A 26,015-nucleotide genomic window follows, 5' to 3' on the forward strand; every position below is an offset into this window, starting at 1 on the left:
CATCCAAGATGTTAAATCAGGAAGAACTAAAAAACAGGTTACTCCTGAAAAAAAAAGTAATAAAGTATACAAAAATATTCTCTAATCATATTTGAATAATCAGATGAAGCAGTCTTGGCTTCCTAATTTCCTTACCCATTCTTGGAATAAATTATTTACTAGAATGAATGTTGAGACCCTGGGGGATCTTAGGATATTCTTGAGAAATAAATTTGCAGTGCCAATTTTGTGCTAAATGTAGGTAGAAAATAGCCTTTTAGATTTTAAAAGTAAATGGCTAAAAATTAAGCATTATATCCCTCAGAAAGTTTATAAGGTTTGACAATCATTGTTTTAACACAGAAATCTGTTTATTAAACCAAACAAAACAGAGAAAATTATACCAGCCCTCAATTTTTGAATTTTCATTTAAATAAGCAAACTCTAAATCCACATCTTAAAAGATGTTTGTGCAGCTATGTATTCCCAAAATACTCATATTTCAATAAGATTTTCACATTATATTCACCAACAGTATCACAAAAGTTTTTTTTGTTTGTTTTGTTTTGTTTTTTGTTTACGTAACTGTAAGGAACAGTAATTCTAGAAACACTAGAAGAAAAAAGCATAGCAATGTCCACAGTTACAAGAAAAAGTGCACATTACTCGGTCACAATCACAGTCATTACTTGAAAAACTATATGTAACAAGTAGATAAGAAATACCACTGATGCTTCAAACTCATGGTCAAAAACTGAATGACATAAATTTTACATGAAATAAGGCAAATTCAGGAATGCACAAAGAATTTGTAATCCAACCAAAGCTAAACAACAGAAAAAAGTTGTACGAGAAGCATGAACGAAAGTACTTCTCCCTAAATATTTTAAAAATAGGCTTGCCTCAGTGCACAAAGAAAACACCACTCGTGTATCCCACACTATAAAATAAGAAACAAGGATAAAATATGGGGAATAGGAGGGCACAGTTCATTGTAAGTTGCAGCTGCATCCGCTGAGAGTTCTTTACATTATTTTTAGCTAGAACTGAAAATTATACAAATCATATCAGGAGATGTAATGATCTTTTTGGAAACTATTTCTGAGGGAAATGAAAAGAAAACTACACACAAGAGTGCAAATTTTCAGATTGTCACTTGCAACCTCTTAACATTCAGTCATCTACATCCAGTTGCTGCTAGAGGGATGCCTGGAGACAGCAGCGGCAATCAGGAACGAGCAGCTCTAAGAAACCAAGGTGTGATTTTTTTTCAATGATATGTCTTGTCTTAACATTAAAAAAAATTCTGGGATGAAAACTGCTATGACACAGTTGCAGTGTTGAGTGGGGTTTTTGAGATCAGCATGAGTGCAGAAATGCAGGCTTTTCTTGGAAGTAGTTCCTGATGTGATGATTGAAAGAACGTAGGCAAGGGTTTTTCCAGCATCAAGTGTTATTTTTGTAGAAAGAATTTGGAAAGAGGAGAAGGCAAGGGATGTGGAAAAGGTACTTACAGTAGATTCTCAAAACAGTTTTCTTTTAGGACCTATGAAAAAGTTACCAAAGTAAAAATGACAAGTTTGAATGAAAAACAAGTTTTCTTTTTATAAAAATTACATATTTTTTTTAAAATACAAGATCCTTTTCATTGTTGTTATATCCTGTAGCAACAAGAAATTTGGCTTTTTTTTTTTTTTTTTTTGCCAGGTACTTCAGCTTTCAGTCCAATGAGTCAGTAGCAAATTCCACTAATATTTCAGCTGAATCTTGAACTACTGTTTTATACCACAAGCTTCTTCTGTTTTATCCTTGAATTAAGAATAGATAGCCTTTTATGCCCCTGATATTTATGCTGACACACTAAAACAAAAAGCAATAGGCTGGACATATTAAAGTATCTCAAGTACTTCAGAGGTCAGAGTTCCTTTGAAGCACCTTAACACATCACTTATGGATCAAGGACAATGTGGCATAATGGAAGTATTTCTCTTAAAAGACTGCAGTAAGACCAGAAGTATCTCTGTTGGGAAATCAAAATGTCATTAGTGGAAACTGCAAATTTAGACCTCAGTGAATATGGTGGTCGTCTGTCTCAGTTCTGTTGTAAAATGAGATTTTCCAGTTCATCTGCAGATCGCAATAAAAATGCAGCTGACTCTCGATATCCTGCAACAAGCTGTCTCACGGCATTGATTTCAGTTGGACTCAGCTGGGGTCTGGAGTTTGAGCTGCTGGAGGATCCTGAGCTAGTCGCCAATTGCCTCTTCATGCTGAGATCAGTGGGTCCTAGAAAGAAAATCATCACAAAATTAGACATAAATATTATTTGTTCTAGCATCTTGGATGTGAGCATTCAATAAATTAAAGTTGAAGAATTCATGAATTCTTCCACGAGAAGCTAGTGATCTCTTTAATCAAATACATCTACTCTCAGAAAGATTAATGAGCAATGTAATGGTAACTGAGTGGCTTCTCTTTGGACTTCTCTCAGATGCCCGGATCAGCCTCTGGAAATCACCTCTTGCTGCGGAGAGATGGTGAAAACTTTCTTGGAACATGTGTGTTTTGAAAACTTCAATTTTAAATCTGTCTTCCATATGTTGTAGAAGCTTCTCATAGTAGCATAAAATGATGGGAATTACAAACATTTTTCAGTTGTTACATTCATTAACAGATAGCTTAGACCCCATCAATTTGCAATTTTAAAAAAACTGTGATGTTAATGACTTTAGAGTACAAACTAGTCAACTTAGAAAAAAGGAAACTAAGGACTAAATGACTTCAGGAATATGTTTAGAGTTTAACAACATTTAAGTGGCACAATAAGGACTTGACTTAGGTATATTATTATTATTATTATTATTCCTTTCAGGCAGATGTTGTTTACCAGGCTGATTAGTATTAAAAGTGTTGACATATTACATTGGAATTTGTTTTAGAAGTGCAATAAGTAAGTGATTACTGCAAACAATACCACAGAGAACCTAGATATTTGGAATACTGACTTAAGTGTTTTTAATGCCATCTCTGTATTTATTTGCACAAACACATTCATGTGCTGAAACCTTTTTTTCCTACATATTACGCCATCTGGTGGGTATGCTTTTTGACAACATTTTGTAAATTTTTACTTAAAAATTATTTATAAAGGTATTTAAAATCTTTCATTCAGTCATTTGTGTTGGGAAGATACTTCTTTCGATTATTAAGTGTTCACTTTTATAGTTCTTAGCTGACATTATTTACTGTAATTATTAAAATTGCAGTATTAAATTTAAATCCTTGAATAAAACAGTACTAAGCACATAACTAAACATGTGCTCCAAAACTGTAATGATTCTATAACTTGAAAATGTTTTAACAGATTTTTCCAAACCATGTGTAAATTTTCAGATAATGGTATTCATTTCGTGAACTAAAACAAGAGATGTTATTTTATCCTTTTGGTTCTCCTTGAAGCATGATGGAGATAGGTCAAGACCCAACCCCCTCCACTCTCCACCTCCACAAAGGAGATGAGATGTCCCATGAGAGGGAAATAGCTTCACTTGGAATTTAATTAGAGCAGAGATGAGACTAGCACAAAAGAACTCTGACATCTGAGAGAAATGTATTTCCACTTCCGTAGTGGCCTTTCAAAGTTTTGATTTTTCTAGCAGGACTTAGCTTCCATTTGTTCTGCTTTTTACAAAATCATGAGACTGACATGACAAGCTGGAAGAGAGATGTGCGATGTCACATTTGCAAACAGAAGTTACTGAACCTGTATGGAGGCAAATCATTAACATCATTGAGTTTATTTGGAAAGTTCTGAGTGGATTAAAAAGGCATTATAACAGGAGTAGTGGTCTCCAGATGAACCCACTTTAAGTTTTGTTTTTCTTTATATTTAAGAGGCCCAGTACCAGGATAGATCTTTATAACAGATATTGAAAGGGTTTTCCTCTCAGCTGTGTAGTTATCTAGTATCTGGTTGGCTGACTATCATTATTTCATTACAAGGTGTAACATTTTGATGGTTTTTGCTGTCAATCCAAGTTGATTGACATCCTTAACTAGAAATGAGAAACAGTTGAGGCAAGGGCTCCAATTCTTTCTGAAGTGAGGGAGATTGATTTTATTCTACTCGGCAGTTTGTGAATTACACTCTACCGCTGGCTCAATGTTCTAAGCTTCCAAACCAAGACCCAGCTTTCACTTTCCTTCAGACTTTTGTTAGCACAGGCATAGTCTAGACAAAGCTCTGCCATTTAGAGGCTATTCACACCTCCAAGTTATTATTATTATTATTATTATTATTCTTTGTCTGGAAGACAGTTGACCTCATTATCCTGGCTTCTTTCAGATCTGCAGGATCAGGATAAACCAAAACTATAAGGAGGCCTTTGGCTGAGTGTTTGTTATTCATGTCTTCACTACTATGGGGTTGGGTGAGGAATCAAGCTAAAATAAAAATATTTGCAAATAAACAAGATATTTCACTAGTGACCAAATAGCCCTCACTGATTTGTCACTACCATTCATTTCTTCCTCACTGAGTGAATCCCATACTTGACTGGTTTGGCTTAATCAACCCCAACAATATGATCTGATTAGAATGCATATCAATTACAAGTAAAAATTCAAATTTTATAAAGATGCTACATTTAGTGAAGTCTAGGAAAGTATTCTTGGAGACCTGCTAAAATCTCACAAAAGGCTACTGAGAAGCATGGTTCTGGAAAAGCTGGACCAGTTAACAAGAAAATGACCAAGGATAATGACACAAAAGATACTTCAAGAGAAATGATTTTGATATCCAAGGTTAAAGGCAAACACCAAGGCAACTTGCTAGGTCCACATTTATATAAGTGCGCACATTTTTACCAAAGTGATGCAAACCTGCTTTATGATTATTCTGAAAAGATAAATAAGAGATAAAAGGTATTTCATGCTAACATACAATGCTGTTTGAAAAATTAAGCTCCACATATCAAAACCAATTCTTTATTCATTTTTTTGAGGTTTGAGGGATATTTAAGTTACAAATAAATTTCACTTAAATGAAAATGTGTATTTTCATTTTACTTCTTCATTTTCTTTATTTTATTTTTCAAATTATGAGCTGAACATTTCTCCCCTATTTATGGTGCATTTTTGGTTGTTGTTTTAAATAGACTTGTTTTTGCGATCATATTTTAGTGTCATTTATCCTTAGGTAGTAGGGCCCCTTAGGACAAAGTTTTGTTTTTAGCAGTGTAAATTCTCTTTGAAAGACTACGGCATACATTTATATTTATCAAAAATTAGACTGAAGGTAAGAATGCAAGGCCCATAAATGCAGGCACCCTTTGTGTCTCATTTACCATATCATTCTATGGAGCTGTGTTGGTGCCTGGCACAAAGGAAGCCTCAATAATAATCAGTGACTAATCAATGTTTGTATAATCAATAAATGAGAAGTGCCAGATTTTTCTACAGCCAGTACTTAAGAAATAGGAAATAAGTGATGTTATTAATAACACTAGTTGTGGTTAAAACAAAACTAGTTAGACATAAAACACAATGGTTTAATGTGACTTACTCAAGTAAAGTAACCTCTAATATATGGAAATATTATTATTACCATAAAAGTCATCTAAAATTGTAAAAATGTAATTGCTTGATTACAGTGATTTCCACATGAATCATTGCTGATAGAGAAAAATAAGTTATTGTCCATTTCCTAAATAATCATGTTTGTTTTGCCACTAAATATTACCACGGGTCCTGAGTTGAATATAAAATCATTCCTAGCTTCATACAACCTTCTTCTACATTCCCTTCTTCAGCTAGGACCTCCAATCCCAAGTAATAGACTACGAAATGTCTGGATAACTGGCAATTAATTTAACAATTTTAAATAAGTGAAGAACATTTTAAATTCATTCTTTACTACAGGGGGTGGTGAAATTTTTAAACAAAGAACAAGGTAGTAAATATTTTAGTCATCTCAGGCTAAGAGGCAGAATTGCCGATATTAATAATATGTAGGTACTTACACAAAAAGAGAGAAACCAGATTTTTACAACATTCTCATGGACAAAATTCAAACTATAACAACAATTGAGTCTTTTTAAAAAAATAAGGTTTACTACGGAGGAGAGTAAAATTCTTTTTCTAGGAAGGGGCTTTTTTCTTAATTGATCTTCACTGTTAGTGTTCCCTTTCATCAAAATCAATTGCAAATGTTCGTCTGTTAATGAAGATTTGTAGTGATATTTTATGTGTTTCATCTTTGAAACTGTCTTTTTATGCAGATATGTATTTTCAAATACTTTTATCAGGTCACAACCATATTATTTTAATTGAGCATATTCATCACTTAAAAGTCATTATAGAATTCTATTAGATCCTTCTCCTGATAGTTACCTTTTATTAGGTCAATACATTGCAGATTAATTACTTCCAATTAAAGTTTAAACTGGAAGCTCCTCAACTGAACAGTGAAAAGGAATTTGAAATATGAGAATTTACTTTGCGTTTGCATCAATGTACTAAAATATTGCTGAGTCTGTGGTATGTGCTCAGAAAATATATTCACTGCAAATTTGCATGGGAATGGAGATTTTACTTCTTGTTTTAACTTCTGATAGGACAAGAAGTTTATAAGCAATTTGCTATTACTGTGATTCAAACAGTATTAGCCATCATCAAAATGACTTTACCACAGCATAAGCTTTGCATATAAGTACTATTTTATCTTGTAATTTCAGATTGAATTCGACAAGAAACATTGCCAATTCTGCAGCAAAAACTAATTTCCAAAACCATTGAGTGTTTACTGATACTGTTTGAGGGCAGTTCTTACTCAGAAAAAATTTAACCTTAGCCCTGATCTGAAAAAAAAAGTTGTAATAAAATTTTACCAGGAAGCCATCAAACTGCTGTGTGGTAGGACAACTCAGCATATTCAGATTCTATTCTGACAAAATTTCACAGTAATGAACAGGGTTAACTGATGAGAACAAATGAAGTTTAAAGATGATACTACTGTTTTAACCATGAATGAAATACTGAAGTGTTTTCCACAATGCAACTGCTAATGGCTCTTTCAAGGAATAACCATATGCTTTATGTTTTAACAAACTTTGTAAGTATGTCCAAGTAACCCTCTTTGTGCTTCACACCTCTTAGAAAGTTCCACTTCAGATTGTATTGAATTACTTTTTTTGAAACTTTGGAAATATTCTCACCTATAGGTGTTCCACACTCACTATTCATAGAGGCTAATTGTTTGTCACTTCAAGCTTATCATTGACTCCTCCAGTAAGCAACAACAGGGTAGTAGTAGTACCATCTCAAATCAAGAGGCAAGGAAAACTACTTGAAACTACAGTTAACTTGTTTGTTAACTGACTATTTATATTACCAATATTTCAATTTCCTCAAACTTTCAAGCACTGTTCTTGCCATAATGCTAATAGTCTTGAGAAGGCTTATTTTTCTGGACACAATTCTTTAGCTGTTGCAGTAAAATGTGATTTAATAAACTTGCTATCAGTAAATGAAGTGATTTTCCCTGGTTGGCTAACAAATTTGCCGCTTGAAAACTTTGTTTGTAGGCCATTTCATTTCTTATTTTTGTGATCAGATGTTTAATCAAGGTATTCATGATGATATTGTAGTACTTTTGCCAAAGAGAAAAAAATTCAACTATGAAACCTCAGGATCTTAGCTAAGTTAGCTAATATAGATAAAGTATCCATCCAGCACAGTGCCTGGTTATAGTAGATATTCCATAAGTGGTAATTTCCTTCTCCAGATGACTGCATATTTATCAGTGGGCTAAAGATATCTAAAATATCACACTAAATATACATTGTTAGATTCAACATGCTAATGAGTTTCATTTATATTCACAAGTGTGATTACACTATAATTTGCCTTTCTAATACTCTTTTTGATGATAGAATTATAGTAGTATCATAAAATGAGCTGGAGTACTCTCTCTTCTTTTATCCCTTTTTCCTTTTAGAATTGTTTGTCTAAAGTGAAGATTATCTAGCCTTTGAAGCCTTGGTAAAAATTTGTAAAACCATCAGAGTCTGAAATTTTTTGATGGGCAGATTTTTATAATACTGATTCAATTTATATAATGGTTACAGGTTCATTTGGAATATCCATTTTTGAATTAATATTGGCCAATTATGCTTTTGTAAAACATGGTCTAATATCTCTAAACTTTCAAGTATAATCGCATAAAAATACTAATTTAATACTTTTTAATCTTTGTTTTTTAAAATTTCTATTATATTTCATCTGTCTTTATTCATCTTGTCATATTTTTTAAAAAGCCCTTTCAAGAATGTTGCTTTTGCCTTTGTTAGTCTTCCCTATTGCTTCTTTGATTTGTATTTAACCAATTTTTCACTTATTCTATTGTCTATGGGTTTTCTCTGTTTTAACTTCTCAGGTTAAATCATTAGTTCATTAACTTTCTATTTTTTCTAATGTGTATGCCAAAATGCTAAATTAGTTATATTCCATAAATCCAGTTATGTAGCATTTTCATCTTTGATAATTATAAACATTTGTCAACACAATGCTATGTGCATGTTAATGATTCTTTGTTTTTTCCATTTGCTTAGGTGGTCAACATATGTGAAAGAATATGTATTGTTAGATATCTGGGAGTCAGATTCTAGATATAGCTATTAGATTAAGTTTTAATTATTTGTTTCAAATCCAAATGTTTTTCTTTTGTATCTTTTTTTGTTTGCTTTTTGTTTTTCTGAGAGACTTGTGTTAAAACTCCATGGCTATCATTATGACTTTCAATTTCCCCTTGCTATTTTGTTACTTTTTCATTTAATTTTGAGGCTTTGTTATTGGGGTACATGGTTGTATTAGTCCATTCTTACACTGCTATAAATATGTGAGGCCAGGCATGGTGGCTTATGCCTGTAATCCTAGCACTTTGGGAGGCCAAGGTGGGTGGATCACTTGCGGTCCAGGAGTACAAGATCAGCCTGGCCAACATGGTGAAACCCAGTCTCTACTAAAAATACAAAAATTAGCCTGGCATGGTGGTGGGCACCTGTAATCCCAGCTACTTTGGAGGCTGAGGCAGGAGAATGGCTTGAACCCTGGAGGCAGAGGTTGCAGTGGGCTGAGATCATGCCACTACACTCCAGCTTGGGGGCCAGAGCGAGAATCCGTCTCAAAATAAATAAATAAATAAATAAATAAATAAATAAAATGAAAATAAATACCCAAGACTAGGTAATTTTAAAAGGAAAGAGGTTTAACTGACTCACAGTTATGCATGGCTGGGGAGGCCTCAGGAAACTTATAATCATGGCAGAAGGAAAGCAGGCATATCTTACAAGGTGGCAGGCGAGAGAGCACATGTGAAGGTGGAACTGTCAAACACTTATAAAACCATCAGATCTTGTGAAAACTCACTACCATGAGAACAGCATAGGGGAAACAAGCCCCATGATCCAATTGCCTCCCACCAGGTCCCTCCCAAAACACATGGGGATAATGGGAATTACAATTTGAGAGGAGATTTGGGTGGGGACACAGAGCCAAATCATATTCTGACCCTGCCTCCTCCCAAATCTCACATCCTTTTTACATTTCAAAACCAATCATGGCTCCCTGACAGTCTCCCTAAAACTTAACTCATTCCAGCATTAACCCAAAAGTCCAAGTGCTAAGTCTTATCTGAGTCAAGGCAATGCCCTTTTGTCTAGGAGTTTGTGCAAGTTAGTGATTGTGGTTTTTGCCATTACTTTTAATTACTTTTGCACCAACATAATAGTTACTTCCAAGATACAGTGGGGACACAGGCATTGGATAAATGCTTTCATTCCAAATGGGAGAAACTGGCCAAAACAAAGGCTACAGGTCCCATACAAGTCTGAAACCCAGTGGGGCAGTCATTAAATCTTAAAGCTCTGAAATGATCTCCTTTGACTCATGTCTCATATCTGGGGCATGCTGATGCACAGGATGGTCTCTCAAAGCCTTGGGCAGCTCCCTCATGGGCTGGCATTGAGTGACTGAGGCTTTTTCAGGTACATGGTGCAAGCTGTCAGTGGATCTACCATTCTGGGGTCTGGAGGATGGTAGCCCTCTTCTAGGCAGTGCCCCAGTGGGGACTCCATGTGGGGACTTCAATCCCACATTTCCCTTCCACACAGCCCTAGCAGAGGTTCTCCATGAGGGCTCCATCCCTGCAGCAGACTTCTGCCTGACCATCCAGGTGTTTCCATACAGCCTCCGAAATCTAGACAGAGGTTCCCAAGCCTCAATTCTTGACTTCTGTACACCAACAGGTGCATCAACATGTGGAAGTCATAAAGGCTTGGGGATTGCATCCTCTGAAGCAATGACTGAACCTTTACCTTAGCCCCTTTTAGTCACAGCTGGAGCTGGAATGGCTGGGATGCAGGGCATCAAGTCCTGAGGCTGCACGCACCAGCAGGGTCCTGGGCTTGGCCCAGGAAACCATTTATTCCTCCTAGACCTTCAGGCCTGTGATGGGAGCAACTGCTGCCAAGATCTCTGACATGCCCTGGAGACATTTTCCCCATTGTATTGGTATTGACATTCTGTTCCTCATCACTTATGCAAATTTCTGTAGGTGGCTTGAATTTCTCCCCAGAAATGCCTTTTTTCTTTTCTGTCTCATTGTGAGACTGCAAAATGTTCTAACCTTTATGCTCTGTTTCTCTTTGAAACATAAGTTCTAATTTCAGATCATCTCTCTCAAGTCAAAGTTCCACAGATCTAGGGCAGTGACAAATTTTCACCAGCATAGCAAGAGTGACATTTGCTCCAGTTCCCAAGAAGTTCCTCATCTCCACCTGAGACCACCTCAACCTGGACTTCATTGTCCACAGTATTATCAGCACTTTGGTCAAAACCACTCAACAAGTCTCTAGGAATTTCCAAACTCTCCCACATCTTCCTGTTTTCCTCTCAGCCCTCCAAACTGTTCCAACCTCTGCCCCTTACCCAGTTCCAATGTTGCTTTCACATTTTCAGGTTATCTATATAGCAGTTCCGCACTGTCTGTGGTACCAATTTCCATATTAGTCTATTCTCACACGCTATAAAGAAATACCCTGAGACTGGGTAATTTATAAAGGAAAGAGGTTTAACTGACTCACAATTCTGCATGCTTGGGGAGACCTCAGGAAACTTACAATCATGGCAGAAGCGGAAGTTAACACATCTTATATGGTGGCAAGTGAGAGAGAGTGCATGAAGGAGGAACTGTGAAATACTAATAAAACCATCAGATCTCATGAGAACTCACTCACCTTCATGAGAACTGCATGAGGGAAACCATTCCCATGATTTAATCACCTCCCAACATGTCCCTCCCTCGACATGTAGTGATTATGGGGATTACAATTTGAGAAGAGATTTGGGTGGGGAAACAGAGCCAAACCATATCAATAGTACCTAGACAATTGTTACCTTCTGATGAACAGTTACTCTCATTATTAGTTAATAAATATTTAATTCCCCCAAGCTTTTGTATTAAAGTCAATTACAGTGGTTTCTCAGTATCCTTGGGGACTTGGGTCCAGGATACCAAAATCCAGGATACTCAAATCCTTTATATTAAATGACGCAGTATTTACATATAACCTATGTGCATCCTCTGGTATGTTTAAAATCATTTCTCGATTACTTATAACACTGAATATAATGCAAATGCTATATAAATATTTGTTATATTGTATGTTTTCATTTGTATTATTTTTATTGTTGTATTGTTACTTTTGATTTTTTTCTAATATTTTTTATCTGCAGTTGGTTCAATCTGGAGATATGGAGCCCACTGACACAGAGAGACACCCTCATATAAAAATTCTTTCAATAATTCTGCAAGATTGTATATTATCTGGGTCACTGCTATCAAAAAAGAACTACATTTTATTTATGCATCCACCTGAGAAATTGTCCTTTAACAAATGGTGGATAACAACAGAACCAAATATGAGATGTAAATATAAGGTCTTAGAACTCTCCGTCTTCAGATAACTTACCCTTTGATTAGAGAAAAGATTGATACTAGAGTTTAGTGGTAACTATTTGTCTCTTCTGCAGTCTATGTCAAACTGAAGTCATTTTTAAACCAGTTAGGCCTAACTGTAACCCTAATGTGATTGTACATTCAAATACTTCACTCCTCTTGATGTCATTAAGTTTACACTTCTCTATTTAGTTAACACTGATTAATCAACATTAGGTTACCAATAAATAGTATACTTCTCTACAAAGTAACAAGTTGCTAAGATACATATTGTACACATACTTAAGAAAATATAAAAAGCAAGATATGTATCAGTGTCAAGGCCAAGTAACTGTTTAAGGCATTATTCAAGGGAGAAAAGAGAACCTTATAGAATGTACTCCCCCACCAAAATTGTAAGACTTCTTTCTAGCAAAGCTAAGGATCAAACATTGACAGCAATTGCAGGTTAAATTAGATCTCCTTCATAATATATTCCTGGACTGATTTGAGGGCAATTTTGACTGTTTACTTAAAAGGTTAATTTTAGTTGAAGACTGTAAATATCAATCTCCCACACATTTAAAAAATTAAGTACTGCAAAACTCAAATCTCTTGTATCTGCTTTTTCTAAATTCTAAATTTTTACACCAATTAAAACATTTTAAAATCTTCTTTTCCCACTGTCTTGATCCATTTGTGTTTTACTTCATTTTTCTGATCTAAATTGACCTTGTTTAAAAAAGAGAGAAAAATTTCTGTTGAACATCTCAGCACTTTTGTTTTTTATCTAAGGGGGTTTTCTACACAGTCAGTTTAAAGAGAAGCAGTTACTTGCCACATTGGCCTTTCTAATCTTTCCTCTACTTTCATTTGCTAATTCCCAGTACTCAGCTATGTAAACTGCCTGAGTTTGTCCAGTAAATGACCTTTTTACTCAAGCTTCAAATTCAGTATTTTGTGGAGACCTAACTAATCCTTTGATAAATCACAGGATAACCTAAAGTGAGAATCAGTGTCCCAGCAGTTTTAGAAATTTGTGAAGGGAAAGACTCCTAGCATGCTTCTGTTTTCAGGCAATTTTTGGCTTCTGGGGAAAGATACAAATACTGCAGGAGAGAGAAGAGTTACTTTTTAACTTAAGCTGAACAAACATACTACATAAGGGCATAATGATTTATTATATCATTTGTTTATGTATATATTTACATACATGTATACATTTTCAAATAACAGGAAGCAATCCCTAAAACCAGAAAGAATAAAGCATCAATTTATTATTCTTCAGAGAGCCCATGAGGTCAAAAATATCACAATTGCTTAGACCATTGGGTTCTCCGGACACTGCTAAAGAGAAGAGAATCTTATGATTTGTGCTCCCCCAGCATTCATAATTTAACTTCATTTCTCCTGTTTCAACAAGCTGACAAATAAACTAGAAAAATAGTATTATTTACAGTTTACTTGTAAATACCAGGGGGTTAATCCTTTGCCTAAATTCACATAGCTTAGAAGTTTCTACATTAAGATTTGAACCCAGATTTTCCACTTGCTAATCTTACTATCTGATAGCTGTGTACTGCATAATTTTTGTCTGTATATTAAATGATATTTCATCAATTGGAGATTAAACTTGTGTTCAAGTTCAAACTCATTAGTAAATTTTTACTATTTTCTTGAGTTATCAGTGCTCTAACAAAGCTGGAACATTTAATTTACATCTTTAAAGAGTCTTCAAATATTTCTGGAAATAGATTGAATAAACACAAACGTACAGATAAATTTTACAACTGACAGTAAAAAATTGCAGCCTATTGATTTTCTGTTCCCTTAAAAGTGAAATAAAATAAATTTGTAAAATAATAAAACTGTGTAGTATTTCCTCAGGGCACTTTGGAGGTTCTCATCATGTCCCTTGCTTACCACAATTCATACTAATCCCTAGAAATTCCTGGGAAGTTAAGACTGTAACATGTCACACACACACACACACACACAATTCCATATATATGATCAGGACTCGAGTGATCCTCCCACCTCAGCCTCCCGAGTATCTGGGACTACAGGTCACGCTACTACACCTGGGCACCTGGGTTTTTGTTTTTTTTTTTTCAGAGATGGGGATTTGCTATGTTGCCCAGGCTGGTCTTGAACATCTGGGCTCAAGCAAGCCACCTGCTTCAGTCTCCCAAAGTGCTAGGATTACAGGTGTGAGCCACTGAGCCCAGCCTGATTCAAATGTTAATCTCATACAGACACACCTCACAGACATATCTAGAAAAATGGTTGGTCATTTGTTGGGCATCTTATAGCCCAGTCAAGTTGACACATAAAATTAACCATCACATTTGGATACTCTATTTAGGAGAATTCCCTTACAATATCCCAAAGGGAAGGTATTCTAAATCACATTCAATATTTTGAGATAATTACTAAGACATGTTCACTATAACATAGATGCCTGTTATAACAATACAATAATAGGAGTTGTGTTTTGTTCTGTATGCTTAATGGTCATATGAAATATTTTAAATTCCTGTATTTCACACACACACACGCGTGTGCATTTATCCCAGAGTGATTAAATTTGGTAGTTTATTCCACTCCTTTAAAAACAGGACAACGGAAATCTATAACAGAAACACTGATGCCTCATGAGGTAAGACACATGAATTAATGAAGAATTAGCTCCTCTGGAATTGAGTTTACTAGTAATTAACAATGAAATTGATAGCTGATAAGGATACTATAATATATTAGTATTGTAAAAATCCAATACAACCCTCAGTTTAGTCATTATTATATTGGAAAATATTATTTTAGTAAAAATTTCTTAAGGTGCTGTGAAATAATTTGTCTCACTGTTTTAAAGTACAACATTAAAAAAATGGTCCTCTTTTTGGCAATTTGCTTCTTCCTATCACTATCAATAATCTTACAAATATGTAGGTACCTATGATATGTCATTTGTATTCACATATTTTAAATCCCTCAAATTTTAAATTTTAAGTAGATAATAATTATAAAAATAATCTTATAGCACATAAGATATTTATATAGAATACTATAAATATAAGTTCATATTTATAAGTTATATATTTATAGGACAAAGTACACCTGATATGATTTAAGTTTGATCCATTTGTTTTTAAACTTCTCAGAGACTGTTCTGTCTTACTTTTTGTCAAATGAGACTCAGCAAATTTTAATCCACTTACATATTAAGATGATGTGTGTTTTATAGACAAGTAATTTTAATATTTGTTGCTTTGGAAGTGGGGATGAAATTGGGGTGGGTAGATCCTGCTACCTCTAGAGTATCCTTTTTGCTCTTAGAGTCTAATAATTTAAGGTAAGGAAGAGAAAAACAGGCTCTAACTTTATAAAAGAATAAATGATGGAAGTCTAGCAAATAGTAGACTATAATTAAGTTGAATCACTAAACTAAACCAAAGGTCAGCAAGCATGGATATTCTGCATATTAAAAAAAATCACATTTAATCTACAATCATCCAAAACTACAAACATAAGATTTTTTTTTTATGTTATGAAACTGTGACTCATATGAAATATAGAGTATTTACACTGAAATAGCTACTTCTTTTATACTATTAGTCAATAAGCCATGAAGGTAATTACAATTTTAAGGAATAGAAAATTTTAAGAATCTGTACTTAGATGTAGACCATGTGTGTCTGCTTTCTCTTAGTGATTTCTTATCAAATATTTACATTGCTTCGTCAAACAACCAGAGGTTTAAAATAAGGCACAATCATTTTCATGAACCTAGACAGCATATTTTCTTGAATATGATGAAAGGCAGGGTTGATGGATTTCCATTAATGTTAATGCCTGTCTCCTCATTTCTCACCTTTGTTATTCAGTTGCTTAGAAAGCAAATTAGTATTTTATTCAAATTTATTTTTAATTAGCATAAATTGTATGTATTTATCATGAACAACATGAGGTTTGAAGTACACATACATCGTGGAATGGTTAAATCTAGCTAATTAACAAAAACATTACCTCACCTAGTTATAATTTTGTAGTGAGAACATTTTACATCTACTCACTTAGCAGTTTTCAAAAAGGGCATTATATTAAGTGAAATAAACCAGAAACAGAAAGACAGATGCTATATGATCTCATTCATACGTGGAATCCAAAGAATTTGCTCACATAGTGGAGAGTAGAATGGTGGTTGCCAGAGGCTGGGGTGAGTAGGGAATATTGGGGAGATGTTGGCAAAAGAGTGTAAGTTTACAGTTAGATTAGAGGAATAAGTTCAAGAAATCTACTGTATGGCATAGTTAATGCTGATATATTATATTCCTGAAAAAAACAAATTAATATTTTACAAGAAACAGAAGAAATCATGGGAGCAGACCATAGTCGGACAGAGTTTTGTATCGAGAATGGCTTTTAAAGGATGTAAACATGGAGAGCTGAGTATATTACAAATGTACAAAAGGTATGTCTGATTTGAAAAAACACAATGAAAATAAACATAGTATGACCTCTTTTACAATTATGGATAAACTGCTCATAAATATGCTTTCAGGAATAAAATGTGAAAGAAATTATTCTTGTAATATTGTCCCAAAGAACACAAAAGACGTAACAACATATATCACCAGAAATAGGCACCACCAACAACAAAAAAATCCTAAATTCAGAAGACTGTACAAGCTACTTTTAGATCCATTCAGAACACACAGAGGATTATATTTCCTAATGGATTTAGATTATAAGAAGTAATTTGTTTCTCTCTGTGTCCATTTAGATATTGGCCAGAATGTTCGCCAATCACACACTTAATTTTGTAATCAGTTTTAATTCTGAATTTTAGTGAGTGGACCAAATAACAACTCAAGAGGCAAAACTTGCACTGTGTGGACCCACATTTAATGTATCTACTTCCACTAGTTCTAGCAATTGTTCGTGGATGAAAAAAGCATTTTCAGAAAAAGCATTTTTCAGTGAGTTGAGCCAAATGACATTTAAAAATTAACTTGTGCCTTGAAATCACAAAAGAAGATGTTAGCATAATAATTGTCATCATGCTCAAAGGTTGAAGATTTTATGAAGAGGGGAAAACGAAGGCACATTTAGCATGACTACACTATTGGAATGATTCAAGTAGACAGACCCAAGCTCTTTAGTGGAGGCAGGCAAATGCTTGGTTCCTATTTCTGGAAGGTCCATCAGTACCCGAGCCCAAGAAAGGGTCATGTGGACAATGGCTAGCTCTATGTCCATATAAAGAGTGAGATTTCTGACTTCCTGAAAAAGCAGAACATTCTGAGTTCCCAGGAGAACCCCTTCCTAAGTGGCAGAGGGCGGGTGAGACCAGTGATATTTAACTGGTTTGTTCAGATAGCTCCCCAGAGGATGTGTCAAAGTTCAAAGGAGGCTGTTTAAAGAAAACAACCCAAGTCAACCATAATGAGCCTATGTCACCTGGAAAGACCCTAAACAGTTTACTAGCAGACTCAAGAAGGAAGGTCCCAGGATACTTTTCATTCCTTCCCTTCAGTGAGTAGGCACAACAAAAAATTCCCAAGAGGCTCTTAAGAGTATGTAAAGATCCATTTTACTGTACAGTTAGAGAACAGGCTTTTAGGAAGCTGCTGCCAGAAAAGCCTGATCAATGTTGAACTATAAAACCAATTACAAGTGCTGGATAGTTCAGGGAACACACAGGGTCACTCACCTCCCTTTTCAGAGCCTTTCTTGGAGGCTTTCTGCCCTGCAGTAAACCAGTGAAAGATGTGAGGGCTCAGCCAGATAAACTGAAAGATGCTTAATTATATTTGCAGATAATTTTTCACATAATTTTACTTTCAATTCTTCAGCAAATGATTAACATAATTTTAAATCATTAAAATTTACAAATAAGCATCATCTCTCAGAATCTATGTATCTCTATATATCTGTATAAATAATTCACAATCTCAATCAAATTATAGGTCATTATCATACTATTTGTGGGAAATCTGGAAACAAAGAATGAGCTCAGTGTCAAAAATGTGGTCATATTTAAAATAGCTTGAGTTTAAGCTTGCTTTCCTTAAACATTATGCAGTTTCAAATTCTGTCACAATTAAATTCTTTTAAAATTTGTTTTGTTTCTAGTTTTTAAGTAATCCCAGCTTATGCCAACATAGTTTTCAATGCCTACATTATAACTCACATTGGGATTAGTTCTTCTCAGAACCTTAACATGAGTGGATGGTATTTAAAAGCAGGCAGATTGAACTAAAAGCATTACTATTTAAGAATCAGCATTAAGTTTCCATAAGGTTGTTCACGGACCCCATTTCTCTCATTGAGGAGTGAATGATATAAGACAAATGATTAAATACAAAGAACCTGATGGAATAAACACAGAAAAGGTATTCTGCAATGACAAAACGACCCAAAGGCCAATACAATAACGTGAATAAGGTGAGAAGAGTTGAGTTTGGAATCAGCCCTGTCCAACTGAAACTTCTGTGATGAATGGGAATGTTTCTCCATGTTGTTACATCAGTAGCCTCTCACTATTTTGGCTGTTGAAAACTTGAAATGGATCCCGGTGGAGGAACTAAATTTTGAATTTTGTTTAATTTTAATTTCAATAGCCATATATGGATAATGGCTATAATGTTAGATGGCACAGGCCTAAATAAAATTATATTTTAAAGAAAGAGAAAACAATCAAAATATGGATACAAATTAATAGAGTTTAAAATAGGAAAATAGGTCATCAAGGAAACACAGATGGGAGAGCTTGAGCAAGCTGCACACTGGTGGGAAAAAATCCTATATATAACACATTGTTTCTTTTATAAACAAAGTTTCACTGTGTGCTGCAGAATGTGCTTTGACAACTCAGGTTTCATTGGACCTTCTTGGAGATAAAATAACTGCATAATTCCAATTATGTTTACTTCAGTTAGACCACAGAGTCACTTTTCTTCACATAGTATGTTACCACCATGCAGATCTTCCAATTGTGTAAAGGTCATACAAATTCATCATGGGGGATTGCTTAGCTTCCATGAATGACTTTTAGGCTATACTCTATAAAATTATTATCTACAAAGTTCTACATAATAGACTTTATGTGTTTTTCACACAACAGAAACATCCAGCTGGTCTCCAGGAGCAGGATGACAATGGTTCCCTCCCCATACATCTGCACTACATCTTTGGCTTATGGTTAGTGAGCCAGAACAAGTTATTGAGAGTGTAAGCTAAAGGAGAAAAGCACACGTTCCTATGACCCTGCTTACTTATGTAAACATGTCTTTCCTGAACTAGGGGTTTAAGCTAAATAGATTTTGAAGCAGAATTTAGGTATTTCAAGATATTTCTCTGAAATGTTTGATATGAAACATTTCCCTTCTTCCAATATTGTGCTCTTCAGGGTATTAGGATAAAAACAGAACAAACTTTAAGAAGACATCCTTAACTCCAAGTGATTATCTCCATGGTCAATTGGATTTAGTCAAGATCCCTTAAGAGGCATAATATTTTACTGAAGCAATTTCTTTCACTCAGTCATTCATGTATCCATTTATTATGTATTGAACACTCATATAAGGCAGTTACCTACTAACACTTGGTGGTAAGACAGTTTTAAAAATGTCACCTTGCCTGCCCTTGTGCATAGTCTATAGTCTAGAAAGAAGCACATAACAGAAAGGTTAAATAATATGAGATATGGTTAGAATATCATGGGAACATATTGGAGGAAAAGTTAGCCAGAAAATTAGCAAGGCAAACAGAAAAGGTATCATAGGGAACACAATAGCTGATATGAGGCAGGTGCAAGGGAGGGTATCTCTGCATGAGATAACCCCAGAGACAGGTAATAGTATGCATGGGGATGAAGAATTCATTTTATCAAATCAAATATTAGATTTATCTGAATGTCTAGATCATGATAGAGAACTGGATATAAAATCTGAAATTTAGGGGAAAGATTGGGGTCATTATGCACATTTGGGAGTATTTTCTAGTCAAAACTGTAAGTGCTATGAGTTCTATCTTGATCATTGTGCAGAACATGAGTATTAAAGGGAAAAGTATAGGATGTTGAGAGAATCCCAGCATGAAGGGGCATGAGTAGAAAAGAAATTCTAGAAAGGTAGCAAGAGAAAAATTATCTGAGAAGCACAATATACCATGAGAATGAATGTATTTCAAGAATTTATGTATTTCAAAATATTTCTCTAAAATGTTTGATATGAAACATTTCCCTTTTTCCAATATTGTGCTCCTTAGGGTATTAAGAGAAAAAGAGAACACACTTTACGAAGACATCCTTAACTCCTACTGACTATTCCCATACTCATTTGGATATAGTCAAGATCCTCTTGGGTGGACATTTCAACGTTCTAATCAATAGATTCAGATATGCTTAAGAAATCGAGTCAAATAAAGAGCAAAAATCCATCTTTTTTTTTTTTTGGCAATAAGTGAAGTCACTATAAACTTAGCCAGACCAGTTTCAGCAAAATGGTGGGGAGAAGTTGGTTATAGTGCAATGAAAAGTATAAGGGAGGTAAGAAGTAAAGGCAGTGAATTAATAAAAATGCTCCTTTGAACATTTCAGATGAAAAAATATGTTTCAGAATGCTGGTTTCTGGCACTATCAACATACACAGTCAGTCACACCACTGTAAACCAGTTCTAGTGTGATGGTGAATCTTATGGCCAAGTTTCCTTAGGCTCATAATTAAAGGACCTGAGCCAAGGAATCATTAAAGCCCAAACCCCAAATATTAATGAAGAGCAAGGAAGCTAATGAATGTAAAGAGCTGGGGAAACTAGAAATTGCTATACAAATGTTAGTGATTATGGTCATTATTACTACAATTTGGTCTTGATAGATTTTGGTCTGTATATCAGCCCAGTTTATAACAGAGTTGAAAAGTCTCCCCCCATGGAGTTTGTAGAGCGGAAACATCAGTAGTTAACTTATGCATTATGCATATAATTTAGACTCAAGAGATCCAGTGAATAACTGCGGTGAACTACAATTGCCCTCTTTAGACAGCTCAATGTGAACTTCCTGATAGAAAGAAAGCAGTCCAAAGTCCTATGTAAATGGTGTGATAATAACAGGAGGATTGGCTGCTTGCTTGCCTCTCATTTCAGTTGGATAATTTGAATAAATTCTTTATACAGATTGTAGCTGCTGTCATTTTGATAATACTCCAACTTGAAAATTTGGATTGTTGGGTGCAGCCCCTTGCCAGCTCCAAACAAATGGAGGTTGGCTAATGATGGATTTGAAGGGCACCCTGGCATCATTGGTAGACAGAATATTTCCTTGCTATGAAGTCTCCAATCGGGCAAGATTTCCTATTGCTATTAAATAGGAGTTTATAAAACTCTAAAACTGCTGTAGACCCATAAACTGATGAGTGAACTGGAGCCTTCCTCTTTCACCCATAGAATCCCCAAGTTCAGTTTAATCAATCTCCTTGCCTCCAATCGTTTTGATTTATCTAAGATTAACCCTTCCCTCCTGCCATCCAAGGTACCTAATTATCTCTGTAGCCTTTTTCCTTTTGACATCATTCTATTTTTTTCTAAAGATTCACTTATTAAGCAAATATTATTGAGCACTTACTATATGTCTGACCTTACTTAGAGGGATATAACAGTGAACAAGATGAAGTTTCTGCTTTCAAGGAATGCATATCTATAATGGGAAATTGTCTTGAAAATATATCTCTCAATTCAATGAGATAGGTATTAGAATAAAGACGCATGCAGGGGAATGATCAATCTTCCAAAGAGCGGAAGGATGATGAGGTAGAATAGGAAAGTGTTTAATCAGAGTCCTAAAGGATTTTGACATATAGACAAGAAGAGGAAGAATATATCTCTTTTTGTTTTCTTGATGTCATTGATTCTGCCTTATCCAACTTTGCTTCTCTTAAAGTTACAAAGATTTGAACATGAGAACTCCAAAATATTTAAATCAAATTCAAATGCTGCTAAGGTATCCTCTTTTATTCTTCTCCCTACAAATTTGTCTTGAACATGATATAATCTGCATGGATGGTGTTATTTTAATTACGTTTGTTTTAAAGGTTCTAGAAACATCATTTTTCCCTTCAATCTTTGCACTCCTAATTCTACTGCCAGCCTGCATCATACTTCACAACTTCTCCAGTGAGTGACTTGAATTCTGATTATTTTCATCTATTTTATAAATTAAATCATATGTAAGGTTATAATTCTACTTGATCTCTTAGAAGTTACTGCTCCCTTCCACATATTTCAGATCTCTACAAATCCTAAAATCAAGAATTCTCAAACTGTGATTAACTGAGATTAACAAGAATTCTCAAACTGAGCTCCCTTCCATATATTTCAGATCTCTACAAATCCTAAAATCAAGAATTCTCAAACTGAGATTAACTGGAGTTGTCATCCATCAGCTATGATGCTGGCATCTAACATAATGCTAATCTTCAGTTATGTCCTTTTTAGCTCTCAAGATTTATGCATAAGTATGTAGTTTCTTTCTCCAGAGCTCCAAAACTGTTACAGGGAATGACTATTTTGATGTCTTAAAGATGAAGAAATGATAGATATGATAATGCCATTTTAAAAAGTTAGACCATTTGGAATTTCCAGAATTTATGAAGAAAGTACCCAAATAAAGGATATTGTGGGCCCTATCAATCTAGCTGCCTTTCTGTGATTAAAACAAGCAAAAACTAAACAAACAAAAGTCAACGAGCAGGAGACAATATCATTGTTACAGGTAGTATACATTTTGTGGGTGAAGAATACAAAACTGGTATTTAGAGCTGCTTTATAACAAGGGAAACATCACTTCTCTTGCTACCATTACATTGCTAGACTCCTTTCTCAAATGTACACTAGACAAATTCTCTTTGGTTTGAGACTAAAGCTATTGTTTGCCAAGATTAGTGTTTTGATCTTTGTTGCTGTTATTGCTGTTGCTTATTTAAATTCAGCTACACTCAGACCAAAGTCATTGCTAAAAGAAATTCACATCATTTTTAATTTTCTGCATGCCATACTGATTAATCTGTGACTTTTGTTTCATTTGAAGTGAACACAGACAGCCTGAAGTGTTTGATGTTATTGGTTGCTGTGTTCTTAAGATATCATCATATAAGAACCAAAGCAGGAAGGTTGCTTGAGCCCAGGAGTTCAAGACCAGCTTGGGCAGCATAGTGAGATCCTGTCTCAAAAAATAATTTAAAAAATCAAGTTAAAAATTAGGCAGGTATGGCAGTGAGCACTTGTAGTCCCAGCTACTCAGGAGACTGAGGTGGGAGCATTGCAGTTGCACCCCAGCCTAGGTGACAGAGGGAGACCTTGCCTTAAAAAAAAAAAAAAAAAAAGAGCCAATGCATGTATTAACTAAACAACTCCAAAATCATTATGCATGACCTTGAGCAAGTCACATAAATTTCCAGCCCTGTTTCTTTCTTTGTGGTCTTTACACAATGAAGTGGTTGCTATCAAATGATTTCTCATGTCCCTTTAGCCTCTGTCATTTTATGATAGGAAAGTTTTGGGGGAGAAACATACAGAAAAAGTAGACCTCAACATAGTACCACAGCATCTATATTCAAACTGTGCATTTATAAAACGTGCTTTTCTAAACACTTACATGGCTGCATACCTGAGATTTATACCAAATTTCCTATGTGGCTTTTGGGCACCACTGAAAAATATAATTGAAGAATGGATACCAATGCTGTGTGATTGTGTGTGTGTGTGTGTGCGCGCGCGCGCGCGTGCTGTCATACATGCTTCAGAGGATAAATTGAGGATACTGTGAGAGTGTATATCTATACCTCATCTAGACTTGGAGTTTTGGATTTAAAGAAAGAGCATGCAATAAATGAGGAGAGAGTGGCGGAGAAGCAGGTGAAAGAAAACTTCAGGTGGGTAGACCTTGAAGCTGGAAGAGCTGGCTCACATTCTTTCCCTAAGAACAATGAAAGACCATAGAAAGTTTTAGATGGTGAAGTGATGTGATCAGATTGGCCTTTTTAAAAGAATTATTTTGGTTCCTCTATGGAGCATTGGTTGAAGGTCAGGAAGGACTTAGGGAGCCCTGCTCACTGACAATGCATAACAAAACTTTCTTTGGATTTACTATCAATTTTTACCCAGGATATTGGTAGCTGCCCCAAAGTGCTCTCTGTTCTTCTCAAAAAACTCTTTCAAAGTGTTCTCACTTGTGTATTATCCTTTTCCTTATTTGTATACGTTATCTTTCTTACACTGGTAGCTCTCTGCCTTTAATGACAAAACAATGCTTTCCTCTGGCTTACTAAGTGAAATAAAAGTGCAAAGTGAGTCATGAAATGTTTGTAGTCCTACAGTACCATGTGCTTCGAAAAGTTCCAAGCTTAGGTTAATACTCTACTGTCAATGCCTTAAATTCTTAAGTTTTAAACAAGAGGCTTGGTATTTTCATTTTGCATGGAGCCCCCAGAATTATTTAGCTAGATATGAAACATACTTCCAGCATTGTAAACTAAGTGATTTCCTAGAGTATAAACTCAGACTAATAATGCAATTTCTCCCAAAATATAAGCTCACCCAGCCTGATTAAAAATTTTAAATTCAAGTTGGCCGTGGTTTCCAAGCATTTCCAGGAAAAAAAGATATATTTTGTGTTTTTTAAAAAACAAACAAGAAAAACATCATCAGTTCCTACTGGTACTACCAATTCAAATACAAGATTACGGAGTTTTTGCTTAAATGTACTGATTTTACATCTGTGTCTACTTTGACCCCTGCTGAAAATGCTAGCTTTCACTGACACCCACATAACTGGCAATTTGCTTTTAACCACAATACATAGACAACAGTCCCCAAATAATAATATGATTACTGAAAAATACTTTAAGGTTTAATCACTGGCTTCAATCTTATGGAGTCAAATTATGATTTTTGGAATCACTTGGACAAGTTCCTCTATGTGAGGCTATGCCAACAGCTCATTAAACAATTGAGTTTATTTGCATCATTTTTCTTTTAATTTGAAGAATTTTAAAAAACAGTTTAATAATTACATAAATGTATGTTGTTCCAAAGTTAAATATATAAAACAAAGTGTAAAAACCAAACATATTAGGAATATTCTAGCTTTTATTCCTGCCCCTTATACTGTTCTCTCCCCACTCCCACATCTACATAAACTTTTTAAAAAAAGTTATAGTTTATGCATCGAATTGTATAAATCCTTATTCCATGAATGTTGGCATTCTATAAGTACTTTTCACTACCTGAAGATCAGTATATAATAGCATATAAAGGTATTTCCTGGATGGGCATGGTGGCTCACACCTGTAAACCCAGCTGTTTGGGAGGCCAAGGTGGGCAGATCACTTCAGCTCGGAGTTCAAGACCAGCCTGGGCAACATGGTAAAAACTTTGTCTCTGCTAAAAAAAAATTAAATAAATTAGCCCAGCATGGTGGCAGGCACCTGTAGTCCCATCTACTCTGCAGGCTGAGATGGGAGGATCACTTGAGCCTGGGAGGCAGAGGTAGCAGTGAGCCAAGGGCACATCACTGCACTCCAGCCTGGGCAACAGAGTGAAACTCTGTCCTAAAAATAGAAAAGATAGTTCCTATTACCATTTATACTCTTTTGTTTGGATGAGCTATAATTTAATCAGTAAGCCATATATTGCTGGGCACTTTTATTGGCAACCATTTTCTTTTGCATTTATAAATAACAGTGCAATAAATAGCCTTGAACATGTCTCTTTCTGTAACTTTGTCAGTGTGTCTTTGAAATAAATTCCTAAGAGAGAGGTTGCTGGGTCAAACGGTAAATGTGCATTCAATTTTTTCTATTAATATATACTGTCAGATTCCACTCTAACTTTTTGCATTGAGCAAGGCATGATAGTACCTTTTTAACCACAGTCTTGTTAAAAAAATTCTGTTAAGCATTTGGATTTTTGCTAAACTAATGGGTAGAAACTGCATTTCTCTTATTAGGAGTGACTGGGGTTGAACAACTTTATAAATATTTAA

At 34.9% G+C, this 26,015-nt stretch overlaps 1 protein-coding gene across 7 annotated transcripts in view; it reads right to left on the bottom strand.

Moving 5' to 3' along the window:
• Positions 1–331: 331 nt before the first annotated feature.
• NOL4 (nucleolar protein 4) overlaps positions 332–26,015 on the bottom strand; it is a 405,759-nt gene continuing 380,075 nt past the window's right edge. For all 7 annotated transcript variants that reach the window (XM_011974392.1, XM_011974396.1, XM_011974394.1 and 4 more), the window contains one exon: positions 332–2,265. In XM_011974392.1, the coding sequence (XP_011829782.1) occupies positions 2,072–2,265 (194 nt within the window). In that variant the 3' untranslated portion in view covers positions 332–2,071. The remainder of the gene's footprint in view (positions 2,266–26,015) is intronic.

This window comes from Mandrillus leucophaeus, unplaced genomic scaffold (assembly GCF_000951045.1).
Source record: "Mandrillus leucophaeus isolate KB7577 unplaced genomic scaffold, Mleu.le_1.0 Scaffold145, whole genome shotgun sequence".
NCBI classification, from domain to species: Eukaryota; Metazoa; Chordata; class Mammalia; order Primates; family Cercopithecidae; genus Mandrillus; species Mandrillus leucophaeus.